Source organism: Vigna unguiculata, chromosome 5, assembly GCF_004118075.2.
Source record: "Vigna unguiculata cultivar IT97K-499-35 chromosome 5, ASM411807v1, whole genome shotgun sequence".
Taxonomy (NCBI): domain Eukaryota; kingdom Viridiplantae; phylum Streptophyta; class Magnoliopsida; order Fabales; family Fabaceae; genus Vigna; species Vigna unguiculata.
In genome coordinates this window covers 25,454,622-25,470,282 of record NC_040283.1, presented here as the reverse complement: position 1 = coordinate 25,470,282, position 15,661 = coordinate 25,454,622, and the positions used below count along the sequence as shown (strand labels likewise).

The 15,661-nt window shown below is 30.2% G+C and overlaps 3 protein-coding genes across 3 annotated transcripts; 1 reads left to right on the top strand and 2 right to left on the bottom strand.

The window, feature by feature from the left end:
• Positions 1 to 490: 490 nt before the first annotated feature.
• Positions 491 to 5,820, bottom strand: LOC114184527. Its single transcript, XM_028071835.1, is given in 8 exon segments — positions 491 to 568; positions 570 to 1,069; positions 1,157 to 2,017; positions 2,089 to 2,307; positions 2,398 to 3,618; positions 3,702 to 4,615; positions 4,696 to 5,128; positions 5,385 to 5,820. Coding segments are annotated over 8 exon segments (4,662 nt in total).
• A 567-nt stretch (positions 5,821 to 6,387) lies between these two features.
• On the top strand, positions 6,388 to 7,860 carry LOC114184526 (B3 domain-containing protein REM10-like). The gene is made up of 4 exons (XM_028071834.1): positions 6,388 to 6,435; positions 6,718 to 7,071; positions 7,158 to 7,238; positions 7,618 to 7,860. Exons 1-4 carry the CDS (start codon positions 6,388 to 6,390, stop codon positions 7,858 to 7,860), a joined length of 726 nt encoding a protein of 241 aa, XP_027927635.1.
• A 786-nt stretch (positions 7,861 to 8,646) lies between these two features.
• On the bottom strand, positions 8,647 to 10,995 carry LOC114184525. The gene is made up of 8 exons (XM_028071833.1): positions 10,641 to 10,995; positions 10,290 to 10,557; positions 10,108 to 10,198; positions 9,903 to 10,030; positions 9,729 to 9,828; positions 9,044 to 9,167; positions 8,793 to 8,963; positions 8,647 to 8,703 (listed from the first exon to the last, which is right to left on the bottom strand). Exons 1-8 carry the CDS (start codon positions 10,779 to 10,781, stop codon positions 8,647 to 8,649), a joined length of 1,080 nt encoding a protein of 359 aa, XP_027927634.1. The 5' UTR covers positions 10,782 to 10,995.
• Positions 10,996 to 15,661: the final 4,666 nt, after the last annotated feature.

The window sequence follows — 15,661 nt, the reverse complement described above, 5'->3', positions numbered from 1 at the left end:
ATATTTTAATTGTTGATAAATTGTGAAAAAACAAATACTGCGTTTCTGCAAACTAAATACGTTTCACGCTCATTAATTGGTGTATATGGTTATCTTTCATTTCAATTTAATACTGTGTTCGTGAAAGAAATCATTAAATGGAGGTGGCGGTAGTGTAAAAAGAAAAAGAGTTCAGTACATAAATGCATTCTTTATTGAATATGAATACGTGTCTGCCATGGTTGGTCTCGCAATAAATGAGGACATAGTTTTTAGTTCGAATTACTATGTCCACCATTTCTGAGCCAATTAGCTCATGCAACAATTCATACAATGCTGCAGTTGTTCCTTTTATCAAGTATCATCCTCTTTCTTTGTATCTGAAACTGTATAACTTGAAAGTCATTAGATAATGGACATGGAGTTTCACATTAGTTGTCAAATCTGCTCTGTCTATACAAAATACATAACCCACTCAGTTATGAAAATGAAATTAATATAGTCTGAATTTCTATACATTTTGAAAGACTTCCTTAAATACAACATTTGTCGTTGAAGACAATGGTTTTTTGTCAGAATCATGGATTAAAAATTTTTAATCCCGATTTACTCTGAACCCTAGAAACTGCGACATATAATTGACCATGGCTAAATACTGGTTTTGGCAAATATAATCCAACCGAACACAAAGATTGTCCCTGTGATTTGTTAATTGTCATTGCATAAGATAACATTATTGGAAATTGCCTTCTGATTAGTTTAAATGGCCAAGGAGATTGAGATGGAGACATAGACATACGTGGAATGTAAACTTCGTTACCCTTTTTGTTTCCACTAAGAATCTTCGCTGCTATTACATGTTTTTGCAACCTTGTAATAATTAATCTGCTTCCATTGCACAACCCCTCTGATTGATCCAAGTTTCTTAGCAACATTATAGGAGCTCCGATTTTGAGGGTTATTTGATGACTTGGTAAACCTGATGTAGTTAATGAATTCAGGAATTTTGGAGTAAGAACATCATATTCATCGTTTATTGGATTATCTGTCTTATCAATTGTATCTGCACTTAGGTATTCTTGTTCTTGTCCTGCAAAATAGTCATAGTATTAGTTACTGCATATATAATTCATATTCAATATGTAACATATGTGACTAACAATATCCTAATAATTACCTGGAATTAAAGATAATATGTATTTGTTGATTTCTTCTACTGTTTCAATTCTACTGGCCAGTATAGCTCTGGTCTGCAGGAAATTCTCATTTCTATAATTCTCCAATAGATCAGGATATGTGCTTAACACAATAGCTTCAATTGGATCATTAAAATCAGAGATCAAAAATTCTGGAGGTATTTCGATATCCACAACACCATCATTGGGTTCGCACAACATACCATCACCTAGTTTTACAATCCAATCGGAGAATTGCTGAATTTCGCATGTTGAAGTGCTTGGTAAACCTGGTTGTAGAAGTCTCATGTTCTTTGTCAATGTCAAAACTTGACAATGCTGCCATAGGTAAGAAGCATTGATTGTTGCATGTACAATGTCTGATCTAGTTCCTCTAGGAATGACAGGTAATATCTGTCTGAAATCACCTCCAAAAACTACTACCTTTCCTCCAAATACTAAATTTGGTTTCATTTTGTATTTCATTATGTCATTTAAGGTCCTGTCTAGAGTTTCGAAACAAAATTTGTGTGCCATTGGTGCTTCATCCCAAATAATGAGATCAGTTAATTTTAGTAGCTCAGCAGCTTCAGAACCCTGCTCTATGTTACAAATTGAGTTTTCCATGGTTGGAATTGGAATTCTGAACTTTGAATGTGATGTCCTTCCTCCTGGCAACAATAAAGATGCTATACCACTTGATGCAACAGTTAATACAATTTTTCTCTTAGATCTCAATGCTGAAGAAATAGTTGTCCACATGAAAGTCTTTCCGGTACCCCCATAGCCATACAGAAAGAACATTCCTCTCACATCTTTAATAACAGCTTCAGTAACTTTTTGAAATATGTCTTTTTGTTCCCCTACAATTGTAATTCAGATATTAATTATTGAAAACAAAAAATGTACTCATGAATTTTAAGTTAGGTTATACCTGTCATCCGATCATAATTTTCCTGAAAAAGATTTGCTTGGGTGACAGGATTGTAGTCAAGTTCTGAGTACACCAATCTGTTCCCACATTGAGCTATAATAAAACCATCTGGATATGGCATTGTTGGGAATTGTTTTAGGCTTCTTCTATTACTTTGTAGTATCTCTTCAATATGGAATAACGTCAAGTTTCGCAATATATCAAGTGATAATTGCAGTTCTGCATTAAAATTCAGTTACTTAAGTATTCATTTCTGTTATTTCAGTAACTTATTTCTCTTATAAGTTTATAATTTTAAGACAGACATACCTGGATTGCCAGCTTTTATTCTTTCCCTATATAATATGTCATCAGATAGCCATTTCCAAGTTTTTTCCCATAGATCTAGTGGTTTGTTGACACTATTGGACAATAGCATTGTCACGAAAAGTTTCCTTAGATAATTTCCACTGCCCCAATCTTTGGCTTCTTTGATTGCTTCTACATATTCCTTATCATCTGCCAAAAATCCCAAGGTTTCACATGCTTCTCTAAAGGTTGAATATAATATATTATCCACCGTTCTGATATCTTCATAACATAAAGGACCTTTGACAACAGTGAGCATCCTCCTTAGATAGTATAATTCACCTGTTGATGGTGGAACCCAAATAAGTCTTCCAATTGTGTTTCCTATTTTCCTGGGTTTCCAACATCTGTCTTTCTTGACATAGACAAATTTTGACACAATCTCTGGGTATGTCAAAGTTCTTGCCAATTCATACTTTTTATTACATTCCATCCAACTTGTAAACATTGATTCTGCTACAGTTGCTTTTCCTATGACTTCATCAATAAAGTCGTCGTCTTTAAAGTACACTGATTGTTCTCCGGGAAGATGAAAAAATAAACGTTCAACAGCTGGATTCCTGCCATGAATAGGAAATGAAAATATTCTCCAACATGCCTCAGATGGTGATATGTATCTACAATCAAGATATTGTTTAATTTCATCTCCTGACTGGTCATGAAGATGAGTTGCATTGGTATTATTAACTATAGCCGCTGTAATTCTGTCATAACCCTTGTTGATGTATTTGAATAAGTACTTAATTGAAGTACTTTTGTTGCACCATTCAACATTGATGTGACCTTCATATTTAAGTAACAATTTAGGATTATATGGAACCACAGATCGATTGTCTAAAGAAACATGGTTCTTGACCACGCAGACTCCATTGTCTCTTCTTCGATACTGTGGAAATCCATCTTCTGAAATACTTGTACTACTCTGAAATTTTTTAGGATAAAAGCGTGAGCATTTACCATTCTTCATGCAAGGAAGGGATTTATTTACTACTCCACAGGGACCATGAATCATATGATCCTTCACACATTCATATAGTTTAGGATTTGCAATTGGGCACGGAATTTCAGCTGATATTACTTTATCAATATCATCAGCCCTTGGATATTTGTCACTTTGGTGCAAGAAGAGAAGCAGATGAGCATGAGGTAGACCACGCTTTTGGAATTCAATAGTATACATGTCTGCATTGTAAATTCATTCCATTAGTATATGAACGAACAAAAAAATATTTACGTTATCAAATAATAGGGAAACGGGAATATACATCCAATGACCCTGCCCAACAAATGATTTTTCGTAAGATCTGCTAGAAGATGATCAAATTTGATTCGGAAAACCCTTGCTACCAAGTCTGGTCTATCAGATGCAGATAAATTTTGATGTGATAAAATTCTGTGTATTTCAGGCCACTTCGGATTGCATGTAAAAGTAACAAACAAATCTGGAAAACCAACATGACTACAAATGGCCATCCCATCAAAATAAAGTTGTTCCATAAATCGCGTACCACCAACAAAAGTGGAAGGTAGTACAACTCTTTTGCCTTTTGTAGATCCTTCTTCTTGAGTACTTGATTTTGATTGGAAGAGGTTATCGTACTTGTCCACTCTAAGCTTGGACTGGTTATTTCTTATGAATGATAACCTTTCAGACTCTAGCATAGTGTATCCATCAACAACAAATTGTTGGAACAATCGCCTAGATCTTAGTAGTGTCTGTGCTTCTAATTCTCTACTCTGAATCCGGAAGCAGAACCATTCCCTTATTGTCAAGCGATTTCTCTTCATGTTTTTTGAAGTACTTGTTACTCGATGATTAACATCATGCCTATAACCATCTTCCCCATATGGAAATAGTAAAGGATATTGGAAGCCTAGGTAACTCGTGTGAAGTTCGTTAATTCTCTGCAGTTTTCCACTTCTATTTTCCATTATGATATCTCTTGGGGAAGCACTGTCAATGTCACCAACAATTAGTGCTGCTACTTCTGAAACGGTAGGAATATTATATAACCTTCCATCCTTATTCCTATCAGCAATTAGCCTTAATTTAAGATCATGGAAAGGTTGTTCTCTGTAACGGTCTCTAGCAACTCGGAATGATTTCGCATGAACATTGAATTCATCTAACATTTTTGTTAATTTGCCTACAATATCCACGTCAATTTTGTTGTCATTGCTGAAAATTAATAGAATCTTAATTAATACAGCATCCAAAATATCAAATTGCTGATTTAAACAAACTTTAGCTTCACGTACCTTAAGGATTGGATTCTGTTGTGTGTTTCATTTTCAGTATCATAAATATATAGTTGGGCAAACTTAGGAATTTGTCCTGCAGGCGGGAGCAAACTACCTATTCTATGGCAAGCTTGGCCTTGGATCCTCAGATTCGGTGGATCATGACCATTGTTATAGTTGTTATCAACTTTGGCACCTGGTGATGTAAAAGCAAACATCATATTATATGTACGAATATGTTGTTGGAAATTTTTTCCTTCTCTGCTATTGGAATCAAACAATAATTGCTTCAAAACAGTAGGAGCATCCTTCAATAGAGGTAACTGCACTTTTCCATTTCCACAGCACAAATTAAACTTTGGAATTGCAGAATGTTTATGCTTGTCTATCCTTTCTTCATACCACATGCATGCTTTGCAATGGGGGCACGTATAAATTGGGTCTCCTATATCTACATAGGAACTGAATGTGTATCTCGATTTTAGTAAACATTTTTAAAGAAACTAAATATAGTAAAGTAAAGATGTAATTAATAGTATCTTATCTTTCGTCAAATTGTATGGAATATTCAGAGTCTGAAGTTGTATATGTTTTTGGCTTTATATGTTGATTTTTTCGCATTTTAGCCATCTGTTGAACTGTGATCATTTGAAAGCAGTCAGAATTAAACAATATATCCATTTGGTAGTACATAAATTAATTAATACCTTGGCCATTGTCTGGATTGTCTGCATTAGTACATGGTTGACTTATTTCTTCACCCATATGAAAATGAGATGCAGTTAAGGAAGAATGTTGACTACTACTCTTATTGAATAAGCACTGATTATCTTTTTCCTTTTCTGAAAAAACAATCTCAAACCTAGGCAATAGGTTTTGTCGATGAGAAGCATTACTATCCGGAACTGCATCTCTATTTTGATGACATTGTACTCTTCCAGAAGTGTTAAGTCTTCCTCCAGACAAAAATTGAGTTGTAACATCAGACAGTGGAGTACACAATGTTCTTCCATGTTGGCTTTTAGAAGATATACCACACTCTTTAACACATTTCTTATTCATCATGTTTTCTTTCAAAATCATTTTTCGCTTCAATCTTGCTTGGGCACAAGCAATCTTGAATATTTTTTTATCAGCCTCCATTCCTGCGTTTTTAACATACAGCACAATCACTTGAGAATTTATTTCACACCATTGGATTCAAATCAAATAAATAATAAAAACATATTCTACCATGTATAACTATAGTTTTGAACAACAATAAACAAACCTCAACGCAGTGTAGTTAAACTTTTTTATTTTTGTAGGCATTGGAGTAGTTTCAATATTTTTGTTGCTACTGCAAATTATCATCCCTTCATTGCAGACCACATAACTTAGATGTTTATGCTGTAGTTATTGCAATTAGTCAATTAAAATGGCGCCAAATAAAAAAAAGATAGGATTTTTTTGCACATAAATCTATTTCATATATTGTCGTGTCACTTTAATGAAATTAGTATATGCAATGAGTGCTTTGTATTTTTTTCGTACTTAAAACTTAAACTAAAAAATTAAAAGGTCAGAGTATTAATTACACTGACATTTGATTACCAACCGTCATTTGAAACGGTAATTTTTTTTTAAAGTTTAATATTTATGTCATGTCCTTGGACTTCTTCACTTTCCATTGTCCAATCATTTTGCACTGCATTTCTCAAATCTATTCCAATGGCTTCATCTTCCCGGAATGCTATGATGTACTACCATCCATTTTGGGTTTGAATCTTTAATCCGACTAAGGTAAGGTTTTTAATTTTTTTGGTTTAAAGTTAGTACCATCTGTTTTCAACCATTGATATGAGAAAGCAAATGCAAAACTTCAGTATATGTTCGATTTATGCATAGGAGCAATTATAATATGCATTCTGTGGACATAATATTACAAACTGGAACCCATTCTTTAGACTGTTTTTTTCCTATTTTATCATCTGCACAAATAAAATCACAGAGCGTAGTACATCCATAATTTTTCATTCCTCTACTTCATACATATTGCAGGAATACATTCAATTTGACCCTGGTTTCGTTGTTTACTGGTCAAAGGAAGTTAGACACAATCTAAACTACTTAGTGGACCCAAGAGGAAATAAGATAGTTATCCGCATAGGTCAAACTTCAGTGCCTGAAAACTTCTTTTGTGGAGGTTATGAAATAGCAAGTTTTTACAAGTTGAAAGAAAACTATTTTGTTGCAATCAAATACTTAGGAAACAGAGTATTTGACTTAAGGATTTTTGATACTGACATGACTGAAATCCAATACCCTGCCCCAAAAAATCCGACAGATGTCCACCCAGAAATCCCATTACCCAGATTCTTCAACTGTTTCAATGTCAAATTATCCATACAACAGGTAACATTATCGATACATATAATTCATATGTAACTGGTTTATAATTATTTCAGTATAAACATAAAGATAATTTATTTATGGTACAGGAATCTATAACACTTGCTGATGCATTCTCACGGTTTTGGGATCCAACATTTGCGTCTGATAACTTTGAGATGATTGATCCAGTAGGAAACATCCACCAAATTATAATTTCAAGAGGATTCTTGCATATGCGTTTTATTACAAAGGGAATTCCACAGTTTATTAAATACTATGATCTAAAAAATGATCATGTACTGAGGCTAACTTACATGGGAGATAACAAATTCATAGTAAGGATATTTGATTTGGCTGGTGATGAAATCACTTACATCACCGAATCAACTGATGAATGCAGTACTACAATGGAAAGCAACGATGAAAATCCATTTTACTTTTCAACAGAATAAACATTGACTGAATACGATATCCGCTCATCATCACTGGTAAGTTTCATTCCTTCTGAAATGTATATGTTACGTGAATTTAGAGAATTACTTAACATATTGTGAATTTCTTTTGCAGTACTTGGATGCACAATTTGCTGATGTAGCCTTGGTAAAGAGTCAAACAAGCTATAACCTCAGCAATGAAAGTGGTGATTTATGGGAATGTAATATTAGATGGAGTAACAGATCGGGTATGGGATGCTACATCACTCAAGGATGGAACCAGTTCTGCATTGATAATGGACTTGAAGCTGGAAACAAAGTGATGTTTGGAGTTGACAAAAACCGTTCAAGGACAATTCATGTTTTAATCACTTAATGTAACTACAAATATTTATGACTTAAGTTTGATAATAGTTAACGGGCTTTTTTTTATTTGCTTTTTGCAAGACTATATGTTTCTGTATGTGAAGATCTACTTAATCTAATTTCCTTTATTATCAATCATGTATATCCTTTGTTTGAATATTGGCAGCTATAATTTTATCAGTCGCTCATTATATAATAATAAAACAGGGTTCATTCATATATTCGAGAATGAGTCTAACATCAACAAAACACACAAAATATGAAGGACAATGTAATTGAACCCAACTTACAGAATATATATGGCTATAAAAGTGCTTAACTATAACTGTTCCAAAGCACCCAAAATTATATACATCAAACATATACAAATCAGAACAACTTAATTTAAGTTTTCTCCTTCTTAATAATCTTCTTCATCTTAGTGCTGGATAGTTGAGCAGAATCGATGTCCTGAGAAGATTCATTCCAATTTTCATTACATGGCAATAACCTCTTTCCTGGAGTTCCAATTACAACATAATCCGAGTCATTATCACCAGTTGCACTCAAACTCATCTACAAAATTAAGAATAGGAAATTGATCATGTAAAAATACTCTATGGTTTTAATTATGATTAAAGATAATGGAATAAGAATATACTATATCAGTATCAGTGTCTGCAGCCAAATTACAAATAGATTTCCCACGTAATTCTGAAACCTACAAAACAAATAAAACCACATATCAATTTCTGTAATATATACTTAAAAATTGTGATTCAAAATAACAAAGAATCAAAACTGCAGCTTAATATACTTACCAGGAACTCTCAGAAACTAAATCCATACTGCATTTATCAGTACCATAACCAATCTACATATACAAATAAAATTAAATTATTTTACATTTATATGTATTTGATATGGAAAGAAATACATAAATCATTTCAAAATAATATTTACTTGAAGTGGAGGAATAAGACTTTTAACATGTGCCACTATTTCTGAAACATTTGAAACTTTAATGACAGATGCACACTTAGTTCTTGGTTGCGTTCGAACTTTAAAAGCAAAGGTACAGCCTAGCATTACATCCAATGCATCAGGAAAGCAAAGGGGATCATCTTCACCAGCCTATTATAATTAACAACAATGCAAATATAAACAACACTGAAAGCAGAAAATATAAACGATGAAAGTATAAAATTGTAGACCTCAATCATTTGTTTCTGCAAATCAGCAGCAGACAACCCAATAATGTTGCTACATTCTTGGTCCCATACAACAAAGTTAGCATAATTGTTTGAATCATCACAGACCTGGACCTGGAGCCTATACCTGCAAAGTACAGAAAAATTGCAATTAACAACTAACATAGATCACAAAATGAAAAATACAATAAAACAATATACTAACTTGAAAACAGGTAATGCATTATCTCTATCACAATAAGTGCACTTGAAAGAAACTGCTTCATAAGTCCTTTTGTTGCAATTGTTGCAAACCAAATAATATCACCCTTCATTATCTAAGTTAAACTTAACAGTTGTTGCAACAGTAACACATACAACTTCCTATATCAAAAGAAAAAATTTAAGTTAAAATACAATAAAAAAAACAAATGAAATAAAGTATTTCACAACACTTGATTTCATACCTTCTTCATTAATGGAATTTCAGACAAACTTTTTACTAAACATTTATATACAAAATGTTCAGCATCAGTATATTGGGAAGACTGAGTCAATTGACTTGCACACTGACTCAATATTAATTCATCTGGATCAATTCTGCAAGTCAAATAAAACATACAAAATCAACTATAGTTTTTTGATAGTATGTAAAATAACTCCACTACCAGACAAATAATTAAGATGGCTTAATATTCGGATAACTTACTCCTTCATTCGTTTCTTAAAATCAACTATTTGAGGAAAATCACTTTCCATTATCAACTTTGTACCATTCCACGTATTAGAAACAGAAACTGGCCATTCACCTACATATGAAAACCAATGTTAGAAAAAATCAAAATCACAATCAACGAAGAAGAGATTTCATAAAGATTTATACCTGCAGCTGGTTTGATTTTTGCTTGAGTAATGACAACCACAAGCTTTTCCCAATTAGCTACGTCATTGTACCTCTGTATAAATTTCTTGCAATATTCATCCCACAATGTACAACAAATAGCAGCACCACTGCAAAAATACAAATTTTTCAGTTCAAATAAATCAAAATATTAACATAAGAATACAGTACCATTATATTAATTTACCTGAGATCCACCAAAGTAAACACCACGTTTTTCGACTCTACACTTTTAAACTGAGGCTTAATTCTCACATTCTCAACGACACCAATCAAGTCTCAATGACATAATACATAAAATACGGTTAGTATGAAAATCATACGAAATTTTTCTAAATAAAAATAAAACAGTTATTATATTTGTCATACCTATAAGCAAGTCAGGAATAAAATTGCCACTAACAATATCTTTTATACTTTTAAAGTTGTAAGCTTTCATTGGAAGTTTAGCAATAGCTTGCAACTTGACGGATGTAGCACCAATAAACAGTAACTTGTAAGGATGCTCACATACCCTATACTGCCCTTCATTTTTCAATATCTTGAAATTGTGCATTATATATGTTTCTCCCTCAATCAACTTGCTATCCCATAAATCAAACTCTTCCCTGCGAACAATGCAATGTATTTTGTCCGCCTACAATACAAAATCAACAGAACAAATTAAAATACATAAGACATCCAAAAACTAACTCAAATGTTTAATGAACAAATACTTACATTTTCATCCATCAGAATCATCTCCAATTGAAGAGTAGAATCACGGGACTGAACATACCAATGATCAACAACTCTAACTCCCAACTTCAGAGTTTCCCTCTTACCATCAATATCTTTAATCATATCCAACTTCTTCGCCATTGCACTTTCTAAAACACCATAAAATCAGTCAAACTAATTAAAACCAAAACGAAAACAATGATCGGAAAAAAAACAATCTTAACACAGAGCACAGAAAAATAACAATCCAAAGCATCTTCATAGAAACCAAAATAAACATTAAACAAACCAAAATAAACAGAAATACAGAGAAAAAACAAAGCATCTTCATATTTTTCACGTAAACTTCTGTCAAAGCAACATCCCATGATGAACAAAAACACTGCAACACAGAAAAAATTAAGAAATACCTGGAGTAGTGCAAAGACAGTAAACGAAGAAAGAAATGGTAAACAACAATCTTAACACAGAACACAGAAAATATAAACTTCTTTCCAAATATCATTCCATGATGAACATAAACACAGAAAAACAACAATCCAAACACAAAAAAATTAACTGGAAAAAAAGTTAAACAAAAAAACACAATTTGAACAGAACACATAAAACTTCTTCGATATTTATCACGTAAAGTTGAACAGAACACATTCTATCATTACCCATAAACACTAAACAAACCAAAATAAACAGAAATTCAGAGAAAAAACGAAGCATCTTCATATTTTTCACGTAAACTTCTGTCAAAGCAACATCCCATGATGAACAAAAACACTGCAACACAGAAAAAATTAAGAAATACCTGGAGTAGGGCAAAGACAGTAAACGAAGAAAGAAATGGTAAACAACAAACACAATATAAATACACAACTTCTGGGACATTTATCTGTGAAACTTCCTTCCACAGCAAGCTTCAGCATTCAAACCAAGTAGAAGGCCTGCACTGGAAATGAAAGCTCGTCAAATCAGTCTCAGATGCATTTAAAACTATCCAAAATTACGAAATAACCTAAGCCAATTAAACTACGGACCAGAAAACAGGGACAAATTTGGAATTCCGTCTTCAGCAGCTGAAACCATTCACAAAGGGCACCAAAATGACGAAAAAGCCATTTAATTGGACACGTGTCAGCGCATCAGATAGGGGTATTAAGGTAACATCCCTAGTAGTTTGTTTTCTTAGTTTTTAAGTAGATTTTATATGAAATGAGTTAATATTTGTTAGATTTATGTTAAGGTGATCGAGAGAATGCGATGTAGTATAAAATTGGAAAATAAAAATCACTTTTGAATGTTTACAATGTCATTTATGGTATTATATAAAAGATTTACTCTTAATAAGTATTTTTTAAATTAAAATAATTAATTTTTCAATTTTATATTTTTAGTGATTATTTTTTAAAATTTAACCATTTTTTATATGAAAGATAACTGGAATTGTTTGAGCGAAACAAATTATTCAAATAAAATAAAATTTAATAATAAATAAACAAAGAAGATAAAGTTTTTATATTATTTAGTATGAAAAGAAGATATACAATAAATAAAAATATTAAACAATAGTAAAATTATTCAAATTGAGACAAAGAATTATTTAATTGACATATATCATTTGAATATAATTGCATAAATATTATGATATAAATATTATGATATAAGACGAAAAATATCTCAAATTGAAGATGATAATGAATTTCATAATAAGTCAAATCATTAAAAGAAATAAATAAATAATATATATATATATATATATATATATATATATATATATATATATATAATAGATTATGAGTATTTAATAATTTAAATGAAAAAAAAATTATAATGAAAGTTAATATTTGGGATGAATATATACATTTTTATCTCCAATTGAAAAAGTAAGATATTTTCTATATCGATATTCAATCGGAGATTCTCCCTTAAAATATAAACAAGATCAGACAATACCTAAACAAACGAAATTAGTTGTGATCCCTAATACATGTATCAATTGAATACAATGTATAGGAAAATTATCTATCAAAACAAAGACAGAAAAATCGAATCTAGTTGTCGTACCTACTACGTCACTATGAAAAAAATTGAGATAGATGAAAGTTTTTTCTTTCTTTTGCAAAATAATAAGAAGTACCAATCAATTTAATTTTTCTCTAGATTCCTCCTTAAACAGAATTAATGATGTTTAGATAGACAATTTTAGAAGATTAATTTATTTTTGCAAATTATTTAAAACAATTTGGAACAAAACATGTCAGTAGAATAGAGAATTTAAAATTTTATTAAAATAATTAAATTATTTAAAATTATATAGTTTCAAAATTTATCTAAGATATAAGAATTTAAAACTTTTATATTGTTACATTAATGTATCTTCTCTTTTATATTTTTTTTAAAGTTTAATTTTGCTTAGAATATCGTTGACTTTAATAAAATTGAGACATTATTAACTTGATCCATGTTTTGATGTTGTAATTTTAATATATTTTTATCAATCATGAAAACTTATTAATTCAAATTAAAGTAGATATTATTTATTTTTTGGACAACATTATAAAAGTTATTTTTTATTGTTAATATTAATTAGGTCAGCATTATTTATCAACTAACTCTAGTTCAAATTTTCTTGATAACATTATAATAATATATTTTTTTATATCATTCACATTATTTTTGAATTTGTGTAAATTAAGGTTATTTTAATTTGTTGTCATTTGAGATGGTTTTCAACCAATATCAATTGAAATTAGGTTTTAAACATTGTAGGTTAAAATTATTTTTCTATAATGTTAATTGGAATTTTCCTGATCAACACAAAAATATTTTTTTAGGTTGATTTGGCTATGATTTTTTTTTGTCGATACTAATAAGAATTATTTTTTATTCACGTTGTAAAATATTTTCTTTTTAAATTATGTTATTTCTTATTTGATATTAGTCAGGATTTTCTCGATAAATAATACCAGGCTATTTTTTGACACATGCGAATTAGATTTTTTTAAATGGACATTTATGTAGTAATTTTTTTAATGTTTCCCTTGATTTTTCTTTATCGATGACACCAAGTTTGTTAAGATTTTTTTTTAATGTTAACGATAGAAAAACTACTTAGCAACATAAACTAGAATTTTCTTTTTGTAAGTAGTTTCTCAATAAATAAAACTTGAAATTTTGCAGAGTGAAAGATGAAAGACGCTGAGAATTAATCTCTAAGAGTTGGGGAATTTTGTGTTATTATGTTCTATATGGAACTTTCTGTCATAATGTTTGGGTATCCTAAATCTGAAATCTTGAGTAGGCTAATTTCTGAACAAATTGTATAAATGCAAATTATTATTTTTGAAATTGGCTTAATTAGTGATTTAGTTTTCTCATTTTATTATATTTAATATTTTAGTTTATTTTAATCCTTTAATTATTATTATTTTTATTTAATTTAGTTCTCTTATATTTTTAAAATATTCAATTTGATCTCTTTATTATTTTTTATTCAATTTAGTCCTCTTATTTTAAATAATCTAATTTTTTCTTTTCGATTTGAAATCAAATTAATAATTAAGCTTAATTGCAATTTATATATACATATTAAAATAATTTTTTATAACTTATACAGCAAGTCACTCCACCTAAATATTGAAATTATTTAATATTTTACACCCACCTAAATATTTAACTTTATTACATTTAGGTGGGATGATTTAGTATATAAAATCTAAAAAATTATTTTAACATGTACATATAATTTGTAATTAAGCTTATTTATTTATTAGGTCTCAAATTGAAAAAGACAAAATTTATTTCTTTTAGAAAAAGATGATTAAATTGAATTAAAAATAATAAGAAGATTAAATTGAATTTTTTTAAAAAATTAAATTAAAAAAATAATAAGGAGATCAAAATGAATCAAAGCAATAAATCAAAAAAATAAATCAATAATTAAGCCTTTTAAATTTGTTGATAAAAGAAATGACACAAGCAATAGTTTGACCCAATTATAGGCTAACAAGTTAATATGTAATATAACCCTACATGAATATTTTGTGGTGAGTGTTCTCCGAATATAAACAGAAAAAATATAACAAAGAAATAAAAGCATATCTTTACAATGCGTGAGGGAATGTACGACTTGTACATCAAATTCAAACATCCCACTTGTCTTGTTCTTTAAAGAAACAAAATGTCGGACTCAATTGTCATGTGCAATATACTCTTTTTAAATATCATACGTTTTCTAAATTGCCATGTGCAATATTTTTCAAATATTTGGCAGTTAGGAAACTATATGCACACTCTCGTTCTTTTCCTCTATAAATACCGCATCATCCATGCCATATATTTCTCACACCATAATTAACTATTAGCAACACTGATAACGCTGTCGTTGACGCGATCAAATTAATACTACTTATATATAACAACTTCAGTATTGTTAAGAAAGTAGTCAACAAAATAGTAAGGGTAAAGTAACCCAAAGTCGTCTCCCAACGAACACGGAATTAATTTTTAACAAATTAGTTCTTATAAAACTATACAAGTGTTAGTCAAATAAAATTATAAAAATAGGAGGGATAAAGATAAAAAGATAAAATAAGATATAAACAATAGTAAAGAAAATAGATTGATTCCATTACTTTTTCAAAATAGATTCATCATCGGTTATCTAAAGATTATTGCTCGATTAATTATTATTATAGATTTACAAATTAATCAATGTAAAGTCTCAATTAATTTGTTGGCGTTCTCACTTTTAACCAAAGTATAGTCTCAATTAAAAGTGAGAACTTTTAGATTATCCACAGTAAATTCAACCAAAGTACAGTCTCAATCAAATTTACTATGCCTAATCATGTCTAGTCTTTTATCTCCTCATCAAATAAAAAGCTTAATTAATCAAAGTAAAGTCTCAATTAATTTTAGTTAGAGTAAATACCTTTAATCAAAGTAAAGTCTCAATTATTGGTAAAAACTCATTCAATCACATGAAAGTTTTTAAATAAAATCAAAGTAAAGTTTCAATTAAATTTAAA

Coding starts and splice junctions, on each gene's coding strand:
- LOC114184526 (XM_028071834.1), top strand. CDS start 6,388: ATGGCTTCATCTTCCCGGAATGCTATGATGTACTACCATCCATTTTGG. Junction 6,436..6,717: donor TGTACTACCATCCATTTTGG/GTTTGAATCTTT, acceptor TACATATTGCAG/GAATACATTCAATTTGACCC. Junction 7,239..7,617: donor ACTTTGAGATGATTGATCCA/GTAGGAAACATC, acceptor TTTCTTTTGCAG/TACTTGGATGCACAATTTGC.
- LOC114184525 (XM_028071833.1), bottom strand. CDS start 10,781: ATGGCGAAGAAGTTGGATATGATTAAAGATATTGATGGTAAGAGGGAA. Junction 10,031..10,107: donor TTTACTTTGGTGGATCTCAG/GTAAATTAATAT, acceptor GTATTTTTGCAG/TGGTGCTGCTATTTGTTGTA. Junction 9,168..9,728: donor TTTAAGAAACGAATGAAGGA/GTAAGTTATCCG, acceptor TGTACTTTGCAG/GTATAGGCTCCAGGTCCAGG.